The sequence below is a fragment of the Cimex lectularius genome, unplaced genomic scaffold, assembly GCF_000648675.2.
Source record: "Cimex lectularius strain Harlan isolate CLEC.00 unplaced genomic scaffold, Clec_2.1 scaffold415, whole genome shotgun sequence".
In the NCBI taxonomy this organism is placed as follows: domain Eukaryota; kingdom Metazoa; phylum Arthropoda; class Insecta; order Hemiptera; family Cimicidae; genus Cimex; species Cimex lectularius.
In genome coordinates this window covers 31,730-58,169 of record NW_019393002.1, presented here as the reverse complement: position 1 = coordinate 58,169, position 26,440 = coordinate 31,730, and the positions used below count along the sequence as shown (strand labels likewise).

At 33.4% G+C, this 26,440-nt stretch overlaps 4 protein-coding genes and 1 non-coding gene across 7 annotated transcripts; 1 reads left to right on the top strand and 4 right to left on the bottom strand.

Moving 5' to 3' along the window:
* Positions 1-393: 393 nt before the first annotated feature.
* LOC106666507 (regulator of nonsense transcripts 1-like) lies at positions 394-11,371 on the bottom strand. The gene is given in 19 exon segments (XM_024229738.1): positions 394-1,252; positions 1,324-1,503; positions 2,477-2,628; positions 2,707-2,874; positions 2,933-3,182; positions 4,605-4,838; positions 4,918-5,144; positions 5,208-5,421; positions 5,505-5,763; positions 6,063-6,151; positions 6,224-6,418; positions 6,485-6,644; positions 6,709-7,076; positions 7,078-7,102; positions 7,958-8,170; positions 8,240-8,412; positions 8,474-8,623; positions 8,698-8,805; positions 10,900-11,371. Coding segments are annotated over 19 exon segments (3,351 nt in total). The 5' UTR covers positions 11,077-11,371; the 3' UTR covers positions 394-1,243.
* Positions 11,372-12,298: 927 nt separating this feature from the next.
* LOC106666494 (5'-AMP-activated protein kinase subunit beta-1-like) lies at positions 12,299-23,233 on the top strand. Of its 2 annotated transcripts, none has more exons than XM_024229742.1 (7): positions 12,299-12,471; positions 18,373-18,558; positions 18,622-18,791; positions 21,548-21,641; positions 22,331-22,448; positions 22,512-22,624; positions 22,696-23,232. In XM_024229742.1, exons 2-7 carry the CDS (start codon positions 18,373-18,375, stop codon positions 22,840-22,842), a joined length of 828 nt encoding a protein of 275 aa, XP_024085510.1. In that variant the 5' UTR covers positions 12,299-12,471; the 3' UTR covers positions 22,843-23,232. The 2 variants fall into 2 exon arrangements, with proteins under 2 accessions (XP_024085510.1, XP_014249225.2); XM_014393739.2 differs by lacking the exon at positions 12,299-12,471 and adding an exon at positions 15,957-16,007 and having other exon boundaries at positions 22,696-23,233.
* Positions 14,338-17,855, bottom strand: LOC106666448 (39S ribosomal protein L48, mitochondrial). The gene is made up of 4 exons (XM_014393648.2): positions 17,701-17,855; positions 14,900-15,114; positions 14,735-14,837; positions 14,338-14,673 (listed from the first exon to the last, which is right to left on the bottom strand). The coding sequence occupies exons 1-4, from the start codon at positions 17,752-17,754 to the stop codon at positions 14,482-14,484; spliced, it is 564 nt and encodes a 187-aa protein (XP_014249134.1). The 5' UTR covers positions 17,755-17,855; the 3' UTR covers positions 14,338-14,481.
* Trnas-acu lies at positions 22,007-22,080 on the bottom strand. Its single transcript has one exon. It is a non-coding gene; the product is annotated as a tRNA-Ser (tRNA).
* Positions 23,234-24,069: 836 nt separating the features above from the next.
* On the bottom strand, positions 24,070-26,416 carry LOC106666492 (protein KBP homolog). Of its 2 annotated transcripts, none has more exons than XM_014393729.2 (5): positions 25,593-26,416; positions 25,445-25,528; positions 24,899-25,053; positions 24,545-24,824; positions 24,070-24,475 (listed from the first exon to the last, which is right to left on the bottom strand). In XM_014393729.2, exons 1-5 carry the CDS (start codon positions 26,312-26,314, stop codon positions 24,157-24,159), a joined length of 1,560 nt encoding a protein of 519 aa, XP_014249215.1. In that variant the 5' UTR covers positions 26,315-26,416; the 3' UTR covers positions 24,070-24,156. The 2 variants fall into 2 exon arrangements, with proteins under 2 accessions (XP_014249215.1, XP_014249216.1); XM_014393730.2 differs by having other exon boundaries at positions 24,902-25,053; positions 25,593-26,415.
* Between the last annotated feature and the right edge of the window lie 24 nt (positions 26,417-26,440).

The following is a 26,440-nucleotide window of genomic DNA, read 5'->3' as shown; positions in this document are numbered from 1 at the left end:
TTCAAATAAAAATGTGAGAAAAATAATAAGATATTATTTTTAAATCAATATATTATAAAGTTTCACAAAACAAATTTTGAAAAATCTCAATAGACAACTGAAACCTGTGATCAACAAGGGTAGGATAAACAACTCAAATATTTGTTATATACTGTTTAAATCGTTGAAACGTGGATAGTTCGTTGTTTTAGATAATGATTTTAGTCATATATTTAACTATTTATAATTAAAGAAAGAAGATAAAATTGTGGAAAAATTATATATTTAGAACTTTTTAGAAGAATGCAACTATTCTAGCTTGAATAATATGCTTTATTTAAGTAAACTTTCTCCCTCTTGCTAGCTTTCGCTCCCTCCTTCTATCCTTTCCTTTTATAATATTTAAGAAAAACAAAATTTTATAACATTAATTTGTGAAAAAGCCAATGAATCGACTACTTCTTACTCCACTTGTTAAATAGATTTGTTTCTGGGTGGTTCACTTCTGTTGTTAAGCACGCAGCGGCTATGTTCTGTTTCCTACTTTTTATTGTTTGCAATGCAAACTTAATTATGAATATAATAATAATAATAAAAAAAGATAATTAAAAAAAATCACAAGTGTACAAAAATATGTAACATTTCTTTATAATATATTCTCTAACAAAATAATTCTTTCTTTTATTTCATTTGACATAACAAACAAGATTCCTCAAATAAATTGCATATATAAATAACAAAAACTGACAAGTGGTTCTGAAAAATAATGTTGCAAAACAAACATGTATTTGCTTAATGAGGAACAATTAATAATATTAAAAGATAATGCAAATACTAATCGTGTTGAAAATGGGTGCTTCTTGATATTTAGCACAAAAGCTGGCTATACACCACCTAACTTTCATATAAGAGAAAATAACGTACAGATTTAATTCAGATACTCAATCAATGAGTGTAAATATGGCTTTTAATGTGATTTAAAAATATGATTTATAATGGATTTTTCAGAATAAAAACAAAAATTAGCTAGTTGTTACAACAAAACTCCAACAGTGTTTGTAAAATGAGGTGGTTTATCTGCACTTCCCAGTGCTTTCTAGAAGTGACCGTTTGGACAGATTTTCTTTCCAGTATTTATGATTTTATATCTCCTCCTCGTAGAACGCTTAGCGCCTTGTTGCTCAGGGCTCAGTGCCCAATGTTTCAACAGCAGCCATGTTGCTTTCTTGCTGTTTTTGTGTACATCCCATACTCATGAGGTTTCTCAATAAGGCTAGAACAATGAAATACAAATTATAAACATATTATTTAAAATAATAATAATAATAAAGACGGATGATTTACCTGCGAAAAATGAGGATTTGGTGGAGTGTAGAAAGACGACCTCTCGCCTTGGTATGTCGAATCTTGAGAAAGAAGACCATCTACTTGAGATGGAAACTCACCCACCAAATACGACTCTTGAGAAAGTTCCGCTTGGGATAAGCCAGCTTGAGATAAACTAAGTCCAGGTTGAGACATACCCTGAAGGAAAAAAAGGCTAGTCAGTTTTAAATATTCACAGCTAAAAACCGGAATTTCGTGGAGTAGAAACCTTTAAAATGTGCAATAAAAATCTCAAAATGTACAAAAAAAAGGTATTAACTACCTAAACCATTAAAGCCGCTGATGCCCCCTCCCCCACAATAAATAGTGTAATACGGTAAAAAATCTTGTTTAACATATTAACCATTTTATTTACCTAATAATTAAATAAACTTCTTCATATACAATCAACTTTAAATTATAAACAAATAATACCAAGTACAACAAATTATTTATTTCATTGTAATCCAACATCAGATATATCATCTTTTCCCCCTCTCAAGTCATACCTCTTGTAATACAGAATGTGTTTCAAAAAAGACCTGGTCAATCAAGACAAATTTACCATCGGTCTTCGGTTCCGGGTAGTCCTGTAGCCACCACTTTTTCCACTTTAGGTATAACAACCTTAATGGATACTATTTAAATTAAAAAATTAAAAATAATAATGTGGTTTTGTTTTGCTTCCAAACCAAAGAAAAACTGAGAAAAAAAGAAAAGAAAAGAGAAATACACAAGTGATGGAGCAGAGCGGATCAGTGGATATCAAACCGAAAAACCGAAAATATTTACTTGGAAACTTCTAGGCATCGGAAGTTGAAAACTTTGATGAAACGCATTATAAATAAGATTTTACCCTCAATTTGTTTACTCAACACAGTTAATCCATAAAAATTATGTATTTTCACATATAAAAATAATAAAAATTTGAAGTTGGATAAAATGCAATTACGTCCCGTAAACCATAAACATGTGGAATTTCATGCAAAATAATCATGACATAAGAACATCCTTTCCATGATTCAAATTATTAATAAAAAGATAATTGCATAAGAATTAGGTCTTTATTTATAACAATATTTATAACTAGATAACGATAGAGCTTTGTGTAAAATATTAAAAAAATATTTACCTGAGACATGGCCTGAGTAATTCCTTGGCTGTAAGGCTGAGTAATATCCTGACTATTGCTTTGGCTAAGAGCAGCTAATTTATTCTTAACGTTAATTCCCTTGTTACGAACACGTCCACTTCCTAACCTTCCGCCTCTTTGATTTTGCCTTGCTGTGAAATTAAAAGAAAAGAAGTACAACATTAAACCATAATTAATATTTAAAAAATTAAATAAATAAAAACCCCAACCTTGGAGTGCTTGTTGGTGCTGATTGTAGAAACGTGGAGGGACATGAGTCATGTTCATAAACATTCCCAGTGGAACAGGCATGTTAGATATTGCTGCTTGAGCTCGGTCTGCAGATATATAACTAATAGGGTCATGAGGTCTAGAGAACAAGTCCATCCCACTACCGGCTAAAAAGTATTATTTAGTAAAATATTGTCAACAAAAGTATAAATGCCATATGACTACCTGGTGGCCTAGGATAATAATGTGAAGGATTATTTGAACCACTACTTCTGTCATAGATACTACCGGGCACCATTGCTTCACGGGCATCATAAACTGTAGTCGACATAAAATGCGTTCCAGGATTGGCAGTGTTGACTATTTGCTTTGGCTTTGAAAACTGAATTTGTGATTCCTTCAAATTATTTAGAGGACCTTCTACAAGCACTTTCTGCTCTTTGTAAAAATTCAATAAGTGATTCCATAAAGGTTGCTAAATGAATAATAAAACACATAAGACTTATAGTTTATATTATACAAAATACATTTTATTGAAAGAGGATCCAACCTATCGCACCCACAAGAAAAGTGACCTAGGTCAAAAAATTATAAAAACAGGCTTTTTTTTTAAGTTTTCGGGTGTGTGAGAAAAAAAGACAACTGTAGGTGGACTCTTAAGCCTAGTACACACTGGGATTCATTTTCTTGAGTTTGGGACGCTCTGCGACAATGAATCTCGAATCCAGTGTGTTGTATTTTAGTATTTTTTAAATCACATCTTAAATGGGATTCTTTACTCAATGTCATGCTACAGCGAGTCAGCGCAGATGTGAATCAAACCGAGCGGACCTTCCAACCATTCTCATGCATTGTTTTTTTCCCCCACTTTACAACTGATTGAAGATTTGCAATGTAGCAATGTTTGTTTCAACTTCTACATTATTTTATAGTAATCCAATTACTAAGACAGCACCCCCTAAAAGCAGGGGCCAAAAAAGCCAAGACCCACCAAGAAGGAGGTATCCTACGAGGGGGCCTTGGCACAAGTCAAGATAGCCATGGTATAAAAGGCTACCCAGTACTGTGGCTTAGCACCCTGCCATAAAACATCTTAAGGATACATCTTAACATGAATCCTTAATGAGCCGAAACCAGGTAGAACAATTCCACAAGCATGAAGCTATGCAAAGAGATTCGTAGAAGGACAATCCGCAAAACTTATAAATAATTACTGGAAGGCAACCACAACCGAACCAGGATTCTGGTTGGACTCCTGATAAGACATTGCCACATAAGAAAGCACATGTCCCAGCAGATAGGAATACAAACAGAAGAAACACTGCAGGGACAACCAAGAAGAGGAGGAGCAGACATATTTTAGTTTCTGTGAAGGTCTATTTAGGTGCAGGTTCTTGCAACTACGACAAGAAAAGCCGCAAGCAAGATCCTACACTAAAGAATCACTGGAAAAGCTATGGAGGCCAATTAATAACCTGAAGTGGCCAGTGACTTATAAAAAACAGGGGAGGGAGCACAATAGATCAATTCAGGTGAAGGCTTTGTGGCCGCCTCTTTTATCCCTGTCCCTATCCCCTACTATCTCAAAAAAATGAATACCCTTACAGTCATTCATTAACCACCATCATTGTTAGAGCAAACGACCTAACTTAAAATACTGAGAGCCAAAATATGCAAGAAAAGTGACACAACTCAAAAAGGCGTAGTTTTTAAGGGCAGTCAGGTAGAATTTTTAGTCTTGGTCAAATGAAAGACAATATAGATGGATCAAGACAGTTTTTATAGATAGTTGTGTCAATTTTCTTGTAGGTGTGCAATAAGTAAACATTAATAAAATGAAAAAACAAAACTTGTTGGATCCTCTCTCTTAAATAATTATTGAAAGTTGAATATTTACCTTGGAAAGTACTTTTGGATTTCCAACAATAATAATGCCATATTTAGCTCTTGTTAGAGCTACATTTAATCTCCTAGGGTCATTTAGAAAGCCGATACCTTGATGTTCATTCGATCTCACACAAGACATAATTATTAAATCTTTTTCTCTACCCTGAAAAGCATCAACACTGGCAACTTCAATTTCTTGGTAAAGTTTTGAGTGAAGTGCTCCTTGATACTGCATGTATTGCACCTAAAAGACAAGAATTGTTATTTAATTTCTCCTATAAGTTTATAACTGGTGATGATTTTATTTATTTTTTTAAACTTACAAGATAAGCTCTTTGGCCTTCGTAAGGTGTTATAACTCCTATCTGCTCTGGCTTGACTCCAGCTCTAAGAAACCTAGTCGTCATTTTCTCGACATTCGAAGCTTCAGTCCTGTTTAAATATGAGGTTCCAGATCCGGCGATTTCCTCCTGACCTTGTGTCACATAAAACAGCATGGGTTTGTCAGGTACAGGCCAAGGAAATTCAACTTTTGACAGTTTTCTTTCATCTAAAATAAATACAAAAAATTATTAAAATCTGTGAAATTAATGTAAGTGGCTTGGAAGTTTACCTGCACTGACACCATTCTGTAGAGATCCCTCATAAAAGAAATTAGAAGGAAACCTTGAGAGCTCAGGGTGCATACGGTATTGTACTTCTAACCTAAAAGGTCGTATACCAAGAACAACTAGCCTCTCAAATAATGACTGAGACAACCCAGCACGTGAAGCTTTTTTGCACATGACTACAGGCCCTAATTGGCAGTGATCTCCGACTAAAATTAACTTTCAAACAAACATCAAATGTTATTAAACATAACAAGGATTATTTAAGAACAAAAAATGTATATAAAGTACTAAATATTTACCTGTTTAGCCCCAAGAATAACTGGTACCATACATTCTGGTTCTGTCGCTTGCATACTCTCATCAATAAGGATTGAATGAAACTTGAGCCTTATTAACCTTGGATCCCCTGCTCCGACACAAGTACAACAAATGACATCAGCAGCATCGAGGAGCTCTTTTTCAGAAGATTTTTTCAACATTCGATATCTCTTTTCATCAACAGAAGATAATTCTCCAGTCTCATCCTTCAGCTGCTGCAGCTTCTGAAGTTCTGTATTGCTACAATATTTTATTATTTTAAATATCTAAACAAATTTTACACATAAAATGCATATTGTCTCAAAGACTATTCTGTACAACTATTCTTCCCCAGTTTAAAAATTAATTTATTATTATTATAATTTAATGATAAAAAAAATGTCTACAATTTGAAATACATAGACAGGTTTTAAGCATACCCTAAAGTACAATTTTTAAAAATTTCTGATGATTCTGTAACTTATGATTAGACACAAGATGATAAATATTGCACTCACAATAATTATATAAATTAAATTTAATTATATTAATATGCTTACCAGTCCATTTTACGAATTTGATTATGAAGGGCTAGAAAAGACACCGGTGAATCTATCGCCTCCCGAGACTTTGCACAAACTCTGACAACCTGAATTGCAAATTGTGATCAATGTAAGTTACTGAACCCAATTAAATTCGCTTCCTAATTAAAAATTCATACCTTCAATCCCGTTCTATGGATTTTTTCAGTTAATTGGTCGACAGCAATATTTGATGGAGCACATACTAGCACAGGGCCGCCGTTTTGTTTAACAAGCTGAAACACTATGGTGGCAGAGGTTACTGTCTTTCCTGTACCTGGAGGACCTTGGATCAAGGAAAGCGGCCTTTGAAGCGTATGCTTAACTGCATAAACCTTTAAAAATAAAAAATAAATTTTAGAGCGAGGATTTTACGTTGTATTTATTCAAATTATATATACTTGTGATCGATTAAGATCGGGAAGATTAGGGGCTGAGAAATGTTTTGGTAAATGCACTCTAAAAAGCATATCTTCAACATCATGGCCCAGCAACCGATGGTAAATGTAAGCAGAGACTGAGACATCGTCTACAGCAAATTTCCTCAGAGCGAACTGCATTCTACACAAAAATTAAAGTCATTAATATAATAATAATGTTTGTAATATTAAATTATAAGATTTACCTATCAAAGCTTGTGCTTTTCCATATGAAGTCGACAACAAAATTTGATGTGCAATCGGTCGGAGCTCCTACAGTCGATTTCAATTCAATTCCCACTTCTTCCCCATAATTGTCTGGAATCTTTATGACATGGCCGACTCCAGACCAAGCTTTGTGCATTTCACCCAAATAACGCAATCTCAATTCGTCTCCGTGCATTAATTTCATATCTCCATCAGATTTTGCTAGGGTAAAATATGCAATGATCTTCTTGTTAAGCCCCACATCCCATCTGACTTCAACATTCTCTTGAGTCTGGGATTCTTTCAATCTTTTGTCGTAATCAGCTTCCAGTTTGACAAGAGGGCCAAAAATGTTCTAACCATTTGTTTTGATATTGATAACCATCTTCATACCTATAAATCAAACATTTATTCATAAATTAATTGATTTCTTTGAACAATAAAAGTCATAAAGCAGTAAATAATTCCTTGATGAATTATAAACGTATCTAGCATGTCTAATGTTTTTGTTTTTCAGAAAAATTATTTAAATGTAACTCTAAACTTTTTGAATAAATATTTATATAACAAGGAGATCAGGATGAACATGTTACAATAATATAATAAATATTTATTGTAAAAATATTATGATAAAGATATGATGAACCAGTGGGTTAATCGGCTCTCATCCTAGTTTGTGAATTATTAGCATACCACCATATTTATGTTCAAATTTGTTAAATCATTATTTAGAAATCATGAGATGTGGTCTGGTGTGTGTAGGTTTAGAAAAACCTTTTCTTTAACATGCCAATGTTTCCATCTTTATTGAGATCATCTTCAGGGTCTGGGATTTATAAACCATTGATTAAATTATATTAATTCATATAAGATATGACTATATGAATTTATACAATGGTGTATGCAATATAGAAATTTTATATTTAATCAAAGTATTTGTACTCACTCAAAGTGTGTTTTCTGTGTAGAAGTGTCACTATTGTGTTAGTGAGATATTAATATTTTTTGTTTATACATGTTTGATTTTGAAGGAGTGGGGAAGGAAGTAGGGAAGAAATTCATTTTTCTATGCGTCGGCTTCTTTGAGGTGAAAGGGACCGACAATGGAGAAAAGGGGCAATGGTTTGTTGGTTTGTCTTTTTTTCCATTGTCGGTCCCTTTCACTTCAAAGAAGCCGACTCTTCATAAATAATCATTACTTTTGTTCAATCATCTTTATTGAACTTTATTAATCCAACATTTATTTACCTTAAAAGGACTTGCTGAGGTTCTTCATCAACACCTGGCTTTTCAAGGTCTGAAAATGTTGCATCTGCGTTGTCTCTCCAAAGTTCTTCCATTTTGGCTATCTGAGTTCCATTGACCTGTCTCGCTCGTAATTGATCCTGCTCTGCAGGAACTTTAACGAGCCATGATAAAAAGCACCTGTCAGAAATTAACGGTTTCCACTGCTCTTGATCCCTGCAAAGGAAAAAATATATTTAAAAAACCTTACTTTTAGGATGAAAGTAAATTTTTTAATATACAAACCAGTTCATATCTTTCAAGGAGTTTTGCGCTGCACAAGGTTGGCGGCATAAGAGCACCACAACCGAATCTGCCTTTGCCGGAATAAATCCCAACACAAAAACATTCCTTACACCACAAGAATAGCATTCTAATATAGTTTCACCTAGTGGTCCATCCTTGTGAAGAGTTACTTCCTAGATTTAAAAAATAAACATAAAAAATAATAATTCAATCAAGTAAACTAAACATTTTTACCTTATGCTTTGCCCTAACAAGATGGTTGATTATGTGGGATCCTGATGTATTCCCACGACCATTACAAAACCATTTTTTACAGACATTACACATAACAACACAACTAGGATCATGGATTCCGCAGTATTTACAAGCGTAAAGAGGCAATTCCTACAACAAAAAACACATTTTCTCAACTTGTACAATTAATTTATTCAATAAAAAGAATTGAAAGAAAAAATTACTTTATTGTAAAAGGCATCTTCCTCCTCCTCCTCAAACTGAAGTTCTCCTAGCTTCTGTGCTGTGGCAGATACCACACCATCAATGTCTATGTTGAGTTTCCCATTGACCTAGGTTTAAAAAAAAAAAATTGAAATTTTGATTTTGTAAATGTCATGTTATAAAAGAAATGTAATACATTTTGGGTGTATAAAACCTAAACAGTTTTACAAGAAAATCGCCATAAAGTGTCTTTTTATCTTGTGCACCAGACTTAATTTATTGGATGTTATCACTATGTAACAAAGTTCAAAAACCAATTCATAACTAATAAAATCCATATTCAGTCTCAAACTGCTCTAATGTACACTATTAAATTTAAAATACATAGGACAGTTGCTGAATTTTTTGTGAAGTCTAAGAATTAAGATAATATAAGAATCTAAGATAAGAAAATTTAACATAACTGTACTTTTCCTTTTATATCTTACAAATGCTTTATTAAGATGCAAAAAAACCTCTATTTTGTAAGAATTGAGTTTTAATAATCCATTTGGGAAGGTTACACAGGGAGAGCCAAAAACAAAGAAACAGAAAGGACGTCTAAATAAGCTGCCAGAAGACCCAACGTTTTCTAATTTCCAATACAGTAAAAGTAAAATGGAAAAATCATTTGTCTCGTAAAAATAAAAATAACCCTGCCAAACTATGGCAGGTTAAGAAAGACATCTGGTACCTGGAGAACCGGTTGAAAATGGAACAGGCTGTACTGGCAAGACTGCGTATAAGTTGTACAACAAAAACTCATGGGCACCTTCTGGACGGAAAGTGACTGTGTGGGCGCTCGTTATGCAAAAATAAAAAAACAGTTGAGCATATTTTCTATCGTAGAAGGCTTTATGTTTATAGGCAACATTTTGATATACAATCAATCTTTCATTATATCATGGGTCTCCTTATATGTACACCAAACAGGTATATATTTCACATAGCAAGTCACTTCTGATTCGAAGAACACCCTCTCTTATCTTGTACATGTGAAACTCCAAGTCTGTTTACATTTAATACAAATACACCCTTTATATTGTTTATATATCGTTCCAGAACGACACAACTCTTCTAGAAAACCCCTGTATTCAAAGCTTGTGGTAGGGTGTTAGGTTTTTGGAATCAAATTGGAGTCACAGGCGGTAGGCCTTTAATATCGCTTCAATAACATAACTCTAGAAACTGTTTTTCAATTTGACCTTTTGGAAATGTTTAACGATTAAAACAAAAACTGTTCCATCAAAGTTTTTTCCATTAGATACATATAATAAAAGTGATATTTGCATATGCGACTTCTCAATTCACCTGTCAATTAAAACATAATAAATTCCATTGTCCTGGGTTTTGGGGTTCGACCCCCTCCCCAACACTCATCAGGACTTTTTTGTATTTAGTCTTTGTTTTATTTTGCCAATCTTTTTATAAATTTAGAAAATGTGAAATTGTTTTTAGCACTAAAGCCAATGACTGACAATGGCGGAAAGAGTAGAGAAAGCAGGCGAATCAAAATGACTGACTATGACCCTACACGTTTATCACCCTGCAGACCTGTACATGAAATATCACAAAACATTTAAATGGTGTTTAGTGCTTATTTATACAGTGGCATAAAATAAAATAAAAAGTTTTTTAAAATATAAAATTATCCTAATTATCAGGTGTTTGCTGACTTTTATTACAATACGCCCACACGAATTGAATTAGGTCGGTTGAATTTTCTTCTAACCTAATGTTTAATTAACGTTCCATAACGGCGAAATTTTGAATTTTAAACTTCAAAATTGATCGTTTATCGCGCGAGGTGATAACGTATGATATGTTCATCATCGCACTTCGTAGCGTAAACCAGATGATAAGCCCAAGTATGGCTTGTGACTTCATTTGTCCAAAATAGACGTTCTATTAAAACGGAAAACCGAGTTTTTGCCAAGAGGAATAATATGATCTAGCAACTTGCTATCATGCTGAGACGGAATCGTTGCTGAAACGGCAAATTGGTCCGTAATTGGTATTAGGCGTAGTTTAATAGTTGTAGATGTATTAACGGGAAAAACCATAAGACGTAGCTTTTCTGATAAGAAGTCTTGGTCAAGATAACCTTAACAAACTTTTAAAATGTATTGGCAAGGATGGAAATTGATTTTTAATTTTTTTTTTTTTTAATTTATGCATTTCACCTGGATTTGACCGGCTCCGACGTCCAACTGCGACGGCTGAGTCTGGCTTTGTGAGGGTAGTGTAAAATCCGTGAAATCATACTGTGACCCTTGAGTGTCGGCTCCGATTATGTCGTTTTCCTCTGTGTCCAGAAAAGTCAACGTCTGCGAACTCGGCCCGTAAGCGTCCACACTCATCTTAATCTAAATCAACGACCCCTCGCGCTTGTTTTACCCGATATCTAATAATTGATCGATAACTATTTTATTGTCACTATTTTAGTTTGGAATTTAACGAATTACATGCTTTTTTTTTAATAAAGAAAGGCGGCCATATTTTTCGGAACCTTCCTAACGAGAGCTAAAATCAAAAACGTCGTCGGCGGATGCAAGTGCTGACATAATCTTTGACCTGGATTCACACATAACCGCCCTCGAAGACTGGCTTCTGTAGAGCGTTATTTTCTGCAACTGAGGCAGGGAGCAGCACGCGGCCACGTCTAGATTTTTTTAAAAACTTCATATAAAACAAAAATTATTTATATACTTTATATACAAAAGACTTTATAAAAATGAATTACTTCAAAGTGAACAAAACACTTACTTTTTCGCGATGAAAATAGACAACACATGTGACAATCGTTGGCAGCTCTAGTCATACATTCAAAACTCTGAAAGTCATTTTAAATTGTATAAAATGTCTTTATTACGCTATTTCTAATCTTTAAGTATGAAAGTGACTATATAAAAACAATTGGATTTAATTAATTTAATTCAGAATTAAGTCTTGTATTTAGAGTCATAATGTAATGTAAATTAAATGTTATGTAAATTAAATAGAATTGTTATTTAAGGTCTTTGTTGAGGTGAAAAAGCTAACTGAGTATTAGTTAATTAGTCTCTTTGACTCTTTATATAAGGTCTTGAGTGAAATGAAAAAGTTAGTGTCACAAACAGGATTCGAACTCACGACCTTTGACTAAATACTGCTCTAACCATTCACATTCATACTTCACTCGTTATTCTTAATTCTTAAGCTGACATACATCTAAAGGTGGCTCCAGACATGCGGGATTCACCGAATCCCGACTAGTGTGGAAGGGTGCTCAGTTATTCGCTGTACTCATTATTCAACATTTCTATTTATATTTCAATAATAAACGATTTTTAACTAGAATAGATGTACTAATGAAAGAACATTCGGTTCGGTATGGATTGGTCCAATATAAGTCTTGGAGTTCCTCGATCTGTACCAAGCTGAACAAATAATTTGGAACGTTTCTCTTCCTAATCAAAAATTGGAACAAGGTTTTTGATGCGTGGAAATGGTTTGAAAGTAAGAAGGGGCAATAGTGCAACAGTGACTGAGTTTTTAACCTACTAAAATAAACAGTAACCGCAGGTGCAGCAAAGACAGTTTCATTGTTGTCCATCACAATTGGTAGTACGTTGAGGATTCACACATCACTTGGCAAATACGCTGTTTCCGCACAAACTGGCTGGTTGTACAGACCCGGCATGTCTACACATAGGCACTCTATTTGACAAGTGCCAAGTCGAGCATCTCATGACTTGGCAAATGTTCAGGATTCGGTAAATACCACATGTCTTGTGTCACATTTACAGATTCATGAGTTTTTTCCTGCAATCTCCAAAATACTTGACTCCTTTTAAAGCACTTAATCTTAGATATTCATAAAATCAACCCCTCAATCCAACCTCTCATTCTCCAACTCACCAAATTTTGGAGTTGTTGACACCATTTCTTTGGCTTGAGAGAACCAAGAGTATTGATTGGATGCGTTCTCAGATATACCACAAGCATTTGATGGGTCTGGCACCCAGGCATGCTTTATAAACTTGAACGGTTCCAACCAACTCCTTATTGTCACCTGAAATCCTACCTAACCGACCTTTGCTTCTGATGTGTGGCATCAAGTTCTCGGAAATCACTGATAGTCAGCATCCCATAAGAGCACTTTTGGTCCCTCCTACATATCATCTACACCGATGCGGATGATACTGCAATTTTGTCCTCTAACTAGTATTCTATCCAAGCTACTTCCAAGATCCAACAACACCATGAGCTTATCGAAGACTGGAGAAATGTGTACATCAACAACACAGAGATACCAACTTCCATTAAAGTCAAATATGTAGGACTTTACCTAGACAGCAGACTGATGTGGAATCCCCACCTAAACTTAATAGATTTGGAAAACTATGAAGGCTTCTAGGGCTAAAATCCATCTTGACCGTCAAAACTAAACTAACTTTATTTGAGACTTTACTGTGACCATGTTGGACAAATGGAATGGAACTGTGGGGATCTGCCATCAGCACATCTAATCCTTCCAATCAAATTTTCAAAGACAATGTCAAAGCTCTTTACCACATCACTAACCTCACTATCCACAATAACAATTAATTAAGGTTTTTAGTTGAGATGAAAAAATGTCCAAATGTCGTGTAATCGGTTTGGATTCTCGACGACAATTGAAATGGTGTCGGAGAGCTTTAGTGAAGTGTACTTCAGCTGCTCTACCAACTGAGCTATCGTGACCTCGATCCACTCGGACATCAACTCCCCCTCTCAACCCCACCATATGAGTTTTCCCTCCTTTTGCCATTTTCCAAATGTCGTGTAATCGGTTTGGATTCTCGACGACAATTGAAATGGCGTCGGAGAGCTTTAGTGAAGTGTACTTCATTTTTAAATCATTAATTCACTACTTTCGTGGTCCGCTTGACCAATTAATACATGACAATTAATTAAGGTTTTTTGTTGAGATGAAAAAAAGTTAATGGCACGAGAGGGATTCGAACTCACGACCTTCGGCTAGATACGCCGCTGCTCTACCACCTGAGCTCTCGTGACTCGATCCACTCGGACATCAACTCCCCATCTCAACCCCACCTTACGAGCCGAAGGTCGTGGGTTCGAATCCCTCTTGTGCCATTAACTTTTTTTCATCTCAACTAAAAACCTTAATTAATTGTCATGTATTAATTGGTCAAGCGGACCACGAAAGTAGTGAATTAAGAATCTACAATAACCTCATTCTTTTTTTCATTAAACAAATCCGCTCCCGATTCTATCATGCCATCCTTTCAATCCATCCTAATCTTACTATTCAAGCCCTATTTACACATTAGGATAATGGATTGATGATGGACTCGAGACCTCCTTGCCCCTTAATCCTTCACATTGAGTGTTTTGGTGCATTCACTGGTTTCTCATGGTATATCCGGGTGCAACGCTGGCATTAGAGTTAGTGCTGTGACTGTGATAAAATATATATTATCTCATTTGTAATATGTTCTACTGTGTGTAGGCAACAAATAAAAACATTTAAAAAATTTAAAAAAAAAATCCTTCCACAAATGTTCAAATTAATTAAAATTTAAAATTTATACAACCATTGGAATTATAATTTATTTTTTTAGCACACGTAGTGATCAATGACTACTTTAAAGTTAGTTTTTGTACATGTTAATTCATTAATATTATTATTGTTCAATACAAATTTAAAAGACTTGTTTGTTTAACTATTTATTTACAAAATTAAATATGAAGTAATTACCACAATTTACTTTTTACTATTATTTCTTTTTAACTGGTCCTCCCAATTCTTCCAATTGGGTTTTTAGCTCGGACAGTTCCATATCTGGGACATAGCGTTTGACATCGTCTTCCTCTTCATGTAGGTGGAGATGAAAGGAAATGCCTTGAGGGAGAGCACATTGCAGAAGTTCTATCAAAATGGGAGCCACTGTTGAAGAGAGCTCTTCAATCTGTAATAAAGCTGGACAAATAACTTTTGTTTAATGTGACATATTGAACATTTAAAAATACCTGTATGTTTCTTTCGTATGTCGTCAATATATATTCTTTATCGATAACTGTTCCATTTGGTTTGAATTTTTGTATTTTGGCTTTCGTCGCTGGAGTTGCCCACCTTAAAATATTGATAAGTTAAGTTAACTCAGTTTAAAATATAACAAATACTCAAAAACTTACGCATCTGAAATATTTAAATCTAATGATGAAGCTATTTTGTTAGCCAATTTCTGATAACTTTCAACTAAAGCATAATCGTAGCCTTTTATTTGAATGTTGACTGGATTATACTGGGGGATCTTCGGTTTCAAACTGTCAAGGTACGGCGGGTCATGAATAGAATAACACAAGCTCCTGGCGTGGTTGTGTCTCAATAGTTGTAACGTTCTGCATGCCTTAAAAAAAGAACAAAAAAGCTAAAATGGGACATTGTTAAATTGTTGAATTGAATTGTTAAATTAAGTAGAGTAAGATTAACAGATAGTTTTATTGACAGTTTGGATTGTTTTATTGGTCCTGCCTGATGAAATATTAAACTTGTTATATTTCAACCACTAAGGACTTGGCTATGTAACGGACGCTACGTCCATCGTTAGCTGCATTTGCCTGGGTGAAGTGGTTTTTGATTTAAAATCATGCTTATAAGAAAAAAAATTAACTTAAATTTATTTCATCAAAGGAAACTATTTAAAAAACCAAATAACCCCCACTTGACAATTTGGCTCTGGAAAAGATTAAATTGAACTTGTTTTATTTATTTTTAATCTAAAGAGCGAAAAATTAATACCACTCAATAATGTTGTGTTTACATTTTAAGTCAATTATTAATCTTCTTACCTAGTTGTTATGGAAAATAAACAAATAAATACAAGTGTCTAGTTTTTGTATTTGAGTGTTTATGCAACAACTTTGCATGATTATAGCTCACAAAAAGCAAAACAGGAAACAGAGAAAGTCACGGTTGTGTTCATTACTTACATATTAAGTGGCATGTCTTTTATGGGGAGCAAAGGGAAGTACCCTTTCTCTGCATACTATACAAATACACAGTACTTTGCCTGTAATTGTATATGCATATGGTACCTAAGTTGGTTAAAAACTCTCTCTCAAAGAGATTAATCGGACTGTTGATACTGCAGTTTTCCTGTTGAACTATTTAACATCAACGACTGTACAGTTGTTTCCTAATCAAGAGGTCGGTAACAACCACCGCATGCAAGATACTTTACAGATCCATCATCTAAACTGTAGGATGGCACGATCAGGAATGTTCACAGACTCAAAATATGTATGTTAAACCTGTATATGCTCTTGAAATTTGCTTTGTTTTATTTTTCATTGTAATTTTTCATGCATGGGCCAGACCACTATTGAGTGCTATCTCTACTGATCTTTAGGAGTCAGTGTCAAGTTTATTGATTTATTACATAGTTCAAACAGGAACCCCAAAGAAGAACAGTCAAAATATAATTTTTAAAAAAATTAATAATAATAATAAAAAAATAATAAAAAATAGGTGACAGCAGTTTATAAAAAGTAAACCAACATGAGAACAATCAAAAACACATATAAATAAAAAAAGGGAAATTAAACATTACAAATCACAGCAGTACGAGAGATATCCATATTATTCGTTAAAAACTCAAAAATCTTTCTTCTAAAGACCACTTGACTGTCAAAAAATTGATCAGCATGACATTCAAAGAACGGGCAGGCTCTATAAACACATTTCATGGGTGAAAGATTGGTTCTGTAAGCGGAAATGTAAAACAGTTCAGTCACTCGCTCTAATGCAGTATCAAACAACTCTGGATTTCACCGCCGATGAAGTAACTGCCTTTAGTGATGCATGGTTGTCCGAGTATATGGTTATTCATCTATTGACAATATCCAGCCTTTTTATCTCCGTGGCACAGTGTTCTATAGTACAATAATACTTAAGCTGAGTTGTGATAGAATTTCTTGAGTATAAATAAAACCATTTGAAATCTTTCAGCCTGATAGCGAAAAAGCAACATGACGCCGAGTGACCAAGGAGTACATAATCAATGTGACTTGTTAAAACTAGATTTAATTAGGTATTTAGTAGCTTTTCTCTGAATTATTTGTAGATCATTTGAATGAGTTTTGTAATAAGGAGACCAAATTAAATCACTGTCTTTCAATTAATTATTCAACCTTTTTATGTAAGGTCTTGGTTGAAATAAAAAAGTCAATGTCACAAACGGGATTCGAACCCACGGCCTTTGGCTAAACGCAGCTGCTCTACCACTTGAGCTATTGTGACTTCGATCCTCTTGGACACCAACTCTCCATCTCAACCTACAACCAATCCAATTTTCCCTCTTTTTGCCATTATCTTAACCTTACATAAAAAAATAATTAATTGAAAGAAATAACTTGGTCAATTGACCACTAAAATATAAATGAATCAAATCACTGTATTCAAGAATAATCCTAACCAGAGAATAAACCAAACTAGAACACTTATAAAGTCAGATGTCATACGTTTAATGAAACCCAAGTTGTCCTATTGATCATGTATGATTAATGATCCTCAAAGGTACACTTCTTATTAAACACCACCGCTGAAACAGTAACCAAGTAGACCTCCTTTAGAGGGCCACCACCAACGGAATGTGATATGGAATACCGTTTCAGAAAAGGACTTTTTTTGTTGAAAAAATAAATGCAATAACATTTATGAAGATCAAACAAAAGCTTTTTAGGAGTGTGCCGGACATAAAAAGCAAATTTTTGTAACAGTGAAAGTTAAACAATGTAACATTAGTAGATTTGGCTTCTGATGTGAAAACAATTCCAGGCCGATCACAAATGTCATTAATTAATTAATAATTTATTACTTGTAATACTTGCTCATTCTTTTTAAGGACGATGTCTAAGATAGAGTCAACACTACTGCAATATTTTGTGTGGCATTTTTTTTTACATTTAAACGAAATTGTTAAATTACAACTCACTTTTCGGAGATGAAACGGTTTAAACATACTTTGAATTCTCTTCGCACAGCTCATATAATAAATACGTATACTTTATTTCTTAAAATAAGTCCAAACTACTTATGTGATTATTATCAGGAAGTTTACGAGTTTGTTTTCTTTATCAACGTTGTCTTTGACCTCTCGTGTTGAAATGATAGCCAAGACGCTTAATAATATTTATTAATAATAATAATAATATTATATATATTTTATGGAATAAATGCAATTTATAAAAATATTTAAATATAGAAAATATAACAAGATATAAAATATAATATAAAGAATACAACGACCAACATAATTGAGTAAGGAGTGATGATTATAATTTCAATTAAACTGTAAACTTTGGAAAATAATATTTTTAGGGTTTATTTAGGGAAATTTGTAATTTTCGCTAGATAGTGTTAACCAAGAGTTAGCTGGGGCTGGGGAATGACGTCTTGTCACGTTGACAACAGTGACCGGTCAGCTGTTTTCAACTCCATAAACGTACCAAGTTGAAAAATCTATGTTTTGACAAGCATGTAAACATTTGAAGAATTTGATTAATTGGTTCGAAACGGAAATAGCTTGTTATGCCGTCGATTCGGCTCTGGATCTACGGGCGTTTTAAGTTTGTCTGAAAATTTTTTCTTTTTCACAAATGTAAAGATGGGAAATGCTGGAAGCGCCGGAGGAAGGGACAGACACCAGAAAGGTGGCGAACTTCACGTGCCTCATTCACCTTGTAAAGACGAACAAGCTTTCGTCTTCGACAAAAAAACCGAACCGAATTTGGTGTACCAAAGCTCCCACGAAGACGACGACGAATTCGCCAAGGACGGGACACCGAATTCCGTGAGTGTTTTCATCTTCGAAAATTTATATTAAATTGAATTCTTTTCTTTTTGTTTTCATCAGGAAGGAGGTGCCTTCAACATTCCTCGCCAAAGATCAAACACTGTGTCCGAAGGTACACAGGTCAATGACAATAAAGTATTTCCTACAGTTTTCAAATGGGACGGAGGAGGCAAAAATGTCCTCATCAGCGGTACTTTTTCTAACTGGAAGACCATTCCGATGGTCAAAAGGTAATATATCAATGCTAACAATTAAAGCAGTCTGTATTTCAACTCAACCTCTGTTTCTTTCAAGTTCAACCTTAAACTTCAACCTAATCTCTACTGATTATTTGGAGAGATCATGAGATGCGGTCTGGTCTGGCTTAGGTTCAGGAAAACATTTTCTTTATCTTGCCAATGTTTCGATCTTTATTGAGATCATCTTCAGGGTTCAAAGTATTTGTTTTCTGTGTAGATGTCATTATTGTGTCGTGTTGAGAGTGCTGTAGAGTGAGAGTTAGCACTCTCAACACGACACAATAATGACACATCTACACAGAAAACAAATACTTTGAGCCCTGAAGAGATCTCAATAAAGATTGAAACTCGCACGATAAAGAAAATGTTTTTCTGTACCTACGTCCCACCAGACCGCATCTCACGATCTCCAAATAATCATTAATTAATGGTCACTAAACTAAACACCACACACTAATCTGTACTTTAAATGTGTGTGCTTAGTGACCGGTGATTCAATAAATGGTTGAAGTAGTGAGGAACGCCAGGTCAACAATATTCCTCCAATTCAAAATCTCTTATCACTGGGACTCAATTTACGATACCCTTTATCAAATCAGATTTCCCACTGCTAAATTGAACGCAGATGTAAACTATGCTATAAAAAATCACCTAAAACGGATGATAAGAAAGACACAATTCAGGCCCAATGCATCAGCACATTAACAAATCACTTAAAACTTAAATTTTGATTGGTTCCATGAAAGTTTTAATAAACTACAAAAAATGTAATTAATAGTAAGCTTTCATAACTAAAAATTTGATGTCTCTCTTGTGTCGATTACCAAACTGTGATATAGATTAATATATAGTATTAAGATTACTTTTATGGAAACACATACTTATGTAGCTTCACTACTAACCTTGTACTAATAATTGTGGGATTATTCCTGTAAATTAAACACCTAACATAAATAATCACAGCACATCACTAAAAACATTTATAAACACAAAACAAAAAAACCTTTAAAAAAATAACCCAGAAATACTCATTTGTCTCAACCTACAAAGGTCTCAGCAGACAAAACAAACTGCCGTAAATAATGGCGATTATAAACAAAACTGGGTTTTTTAATGACCGGTTGTTTAATAATTTGTCGGGTTTGTGAGGTGCGGTCAAGTATGAGGAGTTTAGAAAAACACCTTTTCCCCCCATTTTTTTGCCTTTTACACTTTCACACAACACCCACTAAAATAGCACCACATTTCATGCCATGAAGATGACCCGAATAAAGGTCAAAACATCGGCAGAAAAGTGAAAAAGGTGTTGAAAAACTATCTCATTCTTGACTGCTCCTCCCGAAATCAAAAAATTATAAACAAAAACTTAAAATTATGACGGATATAGTGGGCCAGGGTTTTTGAACTAGCTTATAAGACATGCTTCTCAGATTGGACTTTCCTTGTTGGAATTATTGGAGTCGAGGTCATCGCATTTGTGAATGACCAGTTGATGTGGTTGCTACGCAGGACAAATATGACTTTGGAAGGATTTCAAAAGAGTACATTGTGAAAAAATGGTCAGTAGAAAATAAAATAGAATTCAACCCCAGCAAATTTCAAGTTCTACATATGAAATGAAAAAGGACAAATGTGTCAATGTACATGAGGGGTGAGCTGATTCCACAGGTTGAAGAATTGAAGCTATTGAGCGTGTGGCTGGACACAAAATTATCCTGGAAATTACATGGGGAAAGAATATGTGAAAAGACATGGCAACTAATAAACATGATTTCTCGATGTGTGAAGGTATACGGGGACTGGGTTCTCTGGAAATGATTTATGAAGGAGCAATCCTTCTGTTTTAATGCTGTACCTGTATAGGGATCTGTACTAGACAAAAGTTTAATGTTCAAAAATTATGAAGTAATCAGAGAAAAATTGCTCTGAAGATTATTTGAAGATATAAGGCGATTTTGTAAATCAGACCCCACCCTGATCCTGATCAAGCAGAGCAACAAAATACTCCAGCAAACACTTCAACAAAAAGAAATAGTCATGTACACATATAAATCTCAAGAATAATTCACCTACTCCCCCAAATTGTCGGAGCTGAAAAAACTTGCATTTTTCCCCCCTGTGTAAGTGTATTGATATTAAAGCTAAAATTGTTCAAGGGGGCAATATAGTTTTATTATGTTTTGAGGATTTAATTTTGTGAATTTGAAGGTACTCGAAACGTTAAAATGTAGAAGATGCCTGAGGGACGAAGTTGTTTCCTTTAAAATTTATGCTATTGGACCCCTCATTGTTTTACCCCTGGATCCTCCATTTTCTGAACTAAGAAAACAACTTCTAATAAACAAACACTTGTAAATTTTTTAATGAAAAAGCCTCTTAGATGCGAACAGCAAAAAGATAACTCAGTATTCTATGAATGACAGATCACTATTAGATTTTACTTTCTTGCAAACATTAATGTTTTAGGAAGTCTCACAATCTATACAAACACCTGGCACTTTAGTTTTTAGTTTCAATCTGGAACATTCCCATGTAAAACGTGTGTTCCTTACCCCCTTCCTGTTCACTCATAGCTTGGCAATAGGAACACTTCTGTTTAATGATGATTTTAAAAACAGAGGAACTGATGTAAAAGCATGATTTCTTGAATAATAGAATGGATTTTTTTCACAAATTACCTTCCTCAAAATAACAATTTTACTACATTACAGTCAAATAGAAATTTATTACTCTGATTTTTTTTACAGCCATGGAGATTTTGTTACAATCATAGATCTGCCTGAGGGTGAGCATCAGTATAAATTTTATGTTGATGGGGAATGGAAACATGACCCTTCATTGGTAAGTTTATTACAATTTGTCTCTTTAAATACGTCAACCTTTTCTGTGGCATACATCCAGTTGTTATGCAGAGTTTTTGGGCTTCTTTAAGGCTTTCTAGCTCAGATATTGTGTCTCGTGGGCTATGTCTAAAAGTATGTGATTGCTCATCAAACAATTATACACAGTGTAAAACTTAAAAAAAAACCTTATCAAGTGCAGCAGGAATATTCAAAATTGGGACTCATAAAATAAGGACAACAAATCTCATTTAAATAATGTACTGCCATTGCAATTTTTGCTCAGAGTTTTCAGAAATAACAGTTCTCACAATAATAATAATTAATATTTTTATGTGAGGTTTTTGGTTGAAATGAAAAAGTTACTGCCACGAGTGGGATTCGAACCCACGACCTTCGGCTCAGTACGCCGCTGCTCTGACCACTTGAACTATCATGACACCATTTCAGCCATAAACTTTACATAAAAAGATTAATTAATTGAAAGAAGTAATTTGGTCACTAGACCATTAAATATAATGGATTTAATAATAATAATAATATTGCATTACTTTACAACAATAATTTTGGAGTGTATCTAAAAATAATATGGCACAAAACATGTTAAAAACTGAATACTTATGACAATTTTTTAAAAATAGATTTTTTGTAATGACCTAAATAATAAAATAATGCTGTAAAATATTTTAGAAAATAGTTGAAAATGGAATGGGCTCAAGGAATAACTTGATAGCCGTTAAAAACACAGATTTTGAGGTGTTCCAAGCATTAGCTATGGATAGCGAAAGTGCAAATCACACTCAACCAGGTAACAAATTTACCACAATTTACTTTTTTGTGCTGAATTAAAAATATTTGTCATAATTTTCAGGTAATTACGGGCAAGAGATACCACCGATGAGGCCATGGGAAAAACCTGCAGGTCCGCCAGTGCTTCCACCCCACCTTCTTCAAGTCATTTTAAACCGGGACACTCCCATATCAGTGAGATACTTAATATTATTCTATTTCTATAAGGTGTTTTAAAATAAATTTTTGAAAAAAAAAATTTACAGTGTGAACCTACTCTTCTCCCTGAACCGAATCACGTCATGCTTAATCACCTTTATGCTCTTTCAATCAAGGATGGTGTCATGGTTTTGAGTGCAACACATCGTTATAGGAAAAAGTATGTTACCACGTTGCTATACAAACCAATTTAAGTTATAAATTAATGTAGTGGTAAAACATAATTTTGAGAGAGAAAAAACCAGCACTAGAGAAAACACCAATATTTATAAGTGGTCATTACGAGGATTAGTTCATAAATTAGTTGACTCTGTTAATCTTGACATTGCTTCTATTTTTTTTCTTTTTATGATGAATGTCATTTTTGCTATTGTCAAAAGTCAAGGTGCTAATTTTATGTTTTACAACCTATTCTAATTTAACGAATTGAATGTGTGATATTCAACTTTATTGAGGAATGAGTTGTGAGAATTTCAGTTGTATATGTAATAATTACGGCTGCCTTCAATATTTTAAATGGCATTGATTATTTGGATGATGATAATAATAAAAAAAAATGCTGTACATAACAAGTTAATATTATAATAAATTATTTTTAATTAAAAGTTAGTGTTTTATTCATCTCTCATTTTAAAATCAGCATGTGTCAAATTCAAAAGCATATATACTCAAAGGCAGAAAAAATAAATAAATAAATTAGTTTAAAAAAAGGAGGGAACTCATATTTTGTTATTCCAAAATATATGTATGTATTTTTATTATAATATTAATTATAACACTTATTTTTAAATAAACCAAATTAAACAAGATCAGAAATTCATGATTTTTTTAATAAAAAATATTTAATTATGATGGTTTAAAAGAAAATTCACCAAAATACCAGAAAATCATTTAGTAATAGATTAAAATTTAGCTAACACTATTCTATCCCTAAATGATTTTTCAGTGTTTTGTTGAAATAATAAATATGAAAAATAAGTATGTCATAATTAATATGATGTTGAAAATACAAATAGTTTGAAATAATCAACAAAAAACAAACGTCCGATTTTTTTCATCTTTGAGTATATATTTGGTTTGTAAAAAAAAAAAATAATTCTTGTAGTATGAGAGGGCTTAACGTTCAACTACTCTTTACCTGTTGTGGACTTGATGCTTCTTTCATACTATTCTCAATTAAAAACTCATGGTCTGTAACAAGATTTGAACCCAGAACCGCTAGCGGCCATCCTAACCACTTAGCCACCACAGTTCCCTATGTTTGGCTTGTAATTAACTTTAGCTTTGTTTTACATAGAATCCTTAATTTAAAGTGATGAAACATCTTGTCAACACCTTAACCAAGCAGCCACCTTTTATGAAAGTATGTATATATATTTGTACATTTTTACTATTATTACAAAACAATGAAATAATATAAATTTCTTTAAGAATATATAATTAGACATTTGACTTCATTTGTTACAAGTGGTTACACAATATATATTCTATCTTTATTGCACTTTGTGTCAGAATTGAAATGTTGGTTTACTTTCAGCATCATATGTTTCCAAAACGTTGAGTTGATTTTCAAACAGATCAATGCTACTATCAATATGCTTCTCTAACTGTTGGCTTTTAGTAGGATTATTCTTGAGTTGGTCCATTGCAAACGTCTTTATCTCTTTTAGCATTTCCAAATCAGAATGAAGAAGGTCGAGATGAACTTGTGCGAGTTCTTTCATTATTTCTACGTTGGTGTCGACAAAAGCAATCGGGTCTAGTTGAGCCGATAGATTTTTTATTATGTTCAATATCGACTGGCGTTTTTGAAACAAAATATATCTCCTGTGTAAGATGAAATCATGGGGAAAAAATGTTAGGATGTATAAAGTAAAAAAAAAAAAAAAATCTTACTCGGGTGATTTAGGTTCAAAAAATGCCAAGGATTTATGAAGCTCTGAAAAATCCATCATCAAAGAAATGTGCTCAGATGGAAATTCATTAAATTCATAATACTCCTTTGCCCTATTAAACCACTCAATAACAAATTCAAACAAATCTTTGGCCTGATTTGTTGTTCTGATTATTTCACATGTAACTAAATTTTCTATGCTAGACACATCCAACTGGAATTTGAGAGCCTCGATCTTTTCATCAGTTTTACCCAATGTCATATCTGTCCTTTGGGATTCATCTATTGTCAGAGTTATACATTCAGCTACTTGTCTTTAAACTTTTAATAAACTAACTTTACTTTAAATAATTTACCACCTTTTCCTTCACTGTGTGATTTTTGAGTTTTCTTGATGTAGTAAATTTCTAGATATTTTTTTTCTGAACTGACAAACATTGAGAGGGCGTATTTTATCCATACCAAGGCAAGATTGGCTTCTAAACCATCAAAGAGATTTGCGACATGTTTCCTGTTTATAGTAGTAGTAAAAGCAAAAACATTTAAGTTTCACTTATGAATTACAAATTTGAAACATGATAATAATTAATAAATTATTTTTCAGAATTAGATAAATTATTATTTTAAATTAAACTTTGTTCTGAATTGGCTTTAAAGGTTTCTCCGTCCTTAAAGTTATGGAAATAATGAAAAAAATAGGGTGACATAATTTCTTTTTCACACATTAATTAGGTGAAACTTAACCACTTGAGCAATTAAATTTAATTACAACTATATAAAGGATTGTAAAACTTATTCAAACTGCATGTGAATATAAAATTTATCAGGAGGAATTTGCATTTGTTTAGATCAATTTTATGGGTTAAAAAAATTGTTATTGATTAAAATTAACCATTCATTACCCATTTTCTACTTGTTTTCCTCCAAATGACTTTTTTAGTGATTCCAATTTGTAAGAAGCTACTGACAAATGATGCCTTGCACATCTGTAAAAATACAAATTCAATTATTAGTACATTTTTCAAGGCAGTTTTTATTTTTTTATATTACCTATAAAATTGCAAATGTGTTAATTTATTTGATAATCTTAATAAATTCTGTAGCCAAATGAACAAACTTTCATCGCCACGTTTTAATTGTATTTTTAATATGTGATGCTGTAAGACAACGCTGCCGACATAATTCTTTTTTGAATCGTGGATTATTTTCAGCATTTCCAAGATGAAGATGTAAGTGTTATCAAATTGACAAGCCAGATTGAACCGTGGCCAAACCGTTTCATCTGGTGAAAACAGCTCTTCATTTTCGCAATAGCCTTCATCTATTGAGCTTTCATAAATATCAACTGCTGTTTCAAGAATCTCTTGTGCGCTACACAAATCGTCGTTCATTTTACATATAGAAGCGATTTTATGTATTGTTTGCAAAGATACAAAAGAGACGTAATTGCTTTTTGAATAAGGGTGAATATTTTTAAAGTTTTCTATCAATATGTCCATAGCGAGTCCAAAATTTTCAAACAGGAGGAGGAAGTCAACTTGAAAATTGAGTATGACACCTTTCATCGCCAGAAGTCGATGCCAAACATCAGATTCTGATTCAGCGGTTTTCATCTTCGTTTCGATATCATTTATAATACTGTCACAATTTAATCTAATTAAACTGATGTCCCAGTACGACTTCAGTTGCTGCGATACTCCTTGCTTTTTTGAATAATCCTTGAGGTCACAGTACTTCTGGTGAAGCTGTGCAAATGTTACTTCATTAGCCATGTCTTGTTTTAAAAGTAAAGTTGAATGAGTTGTTTCTAGTTCATTGTATTACTAATATGTTCAGATGTTTTTTGTTATTGTTTAATTTTGTATAAATAAGACAAAATTTGAAAATCTGTTTTTCTC

Bases quoted from the DNA above. Each gene is read 5' to 3' on its own strand.
- LOC106666494 (XM_014393739.2), top strand. From the start codon at position 15,972: ATGGCACGATCAGGAATGTTCACAGACTCAAAATAT. The intron at 18,792-21,547 runs GTAATATATCAA...TTTTTTTTACAG, and splicing joins ACCATTCCGATGGTCAAAAG to CCATGGAGATTTTGTTACAA. The intron at 22,449-22,511 runs GTAACAAATTTA...CATAATTTTCAG, and splicing joins TGCAAATCACACTCAACCAG to GTAATTACGGGCAAGAGATA.
- LOC106666448 (XM_014393648.2), bottom strand. From the start codon at position 17,754: ATGAGCTGTGCGAAGAGAATTCAAAGTATGTTTAAACCGTTTCATCTC. The intron at 14,838-14,899 runs GTAAGTTTTTGA...CAATATTTTAAG, and splicing joins GATTTAAATATTTCAGATGC to GTGGGCAACTCCAGCGACGA. The intron at 14,674-14,734 runs GTATTTTTAAAT...GCTTTATTACAG, and splicing joins CATACGAAAGAAACATACAG to ATTGAAGAGCTCTCTTCAAC.
- LOC106666492 (XM_014393729.2), bottom strand. From the start codon at position 26,314: ATGGCTAATGAAGTAACATTTGCACAGCTTCACCAGAAGTACTGTGAC. The intron at 24,825-24,898 runs GTAAATTATTTA...CTCTGACAATAG, and splicing joins ACACAGTGAAGGAAAAGGTG to ATGAATCCCAAAGGACAGAT. The intron at 24,476-24,544 runs GTAAGATTTTTT...CATCTTACACAG, and splicing joins TTTGAACCTAAATCACCCGA to GAGATATATTTTGTTTCAAA.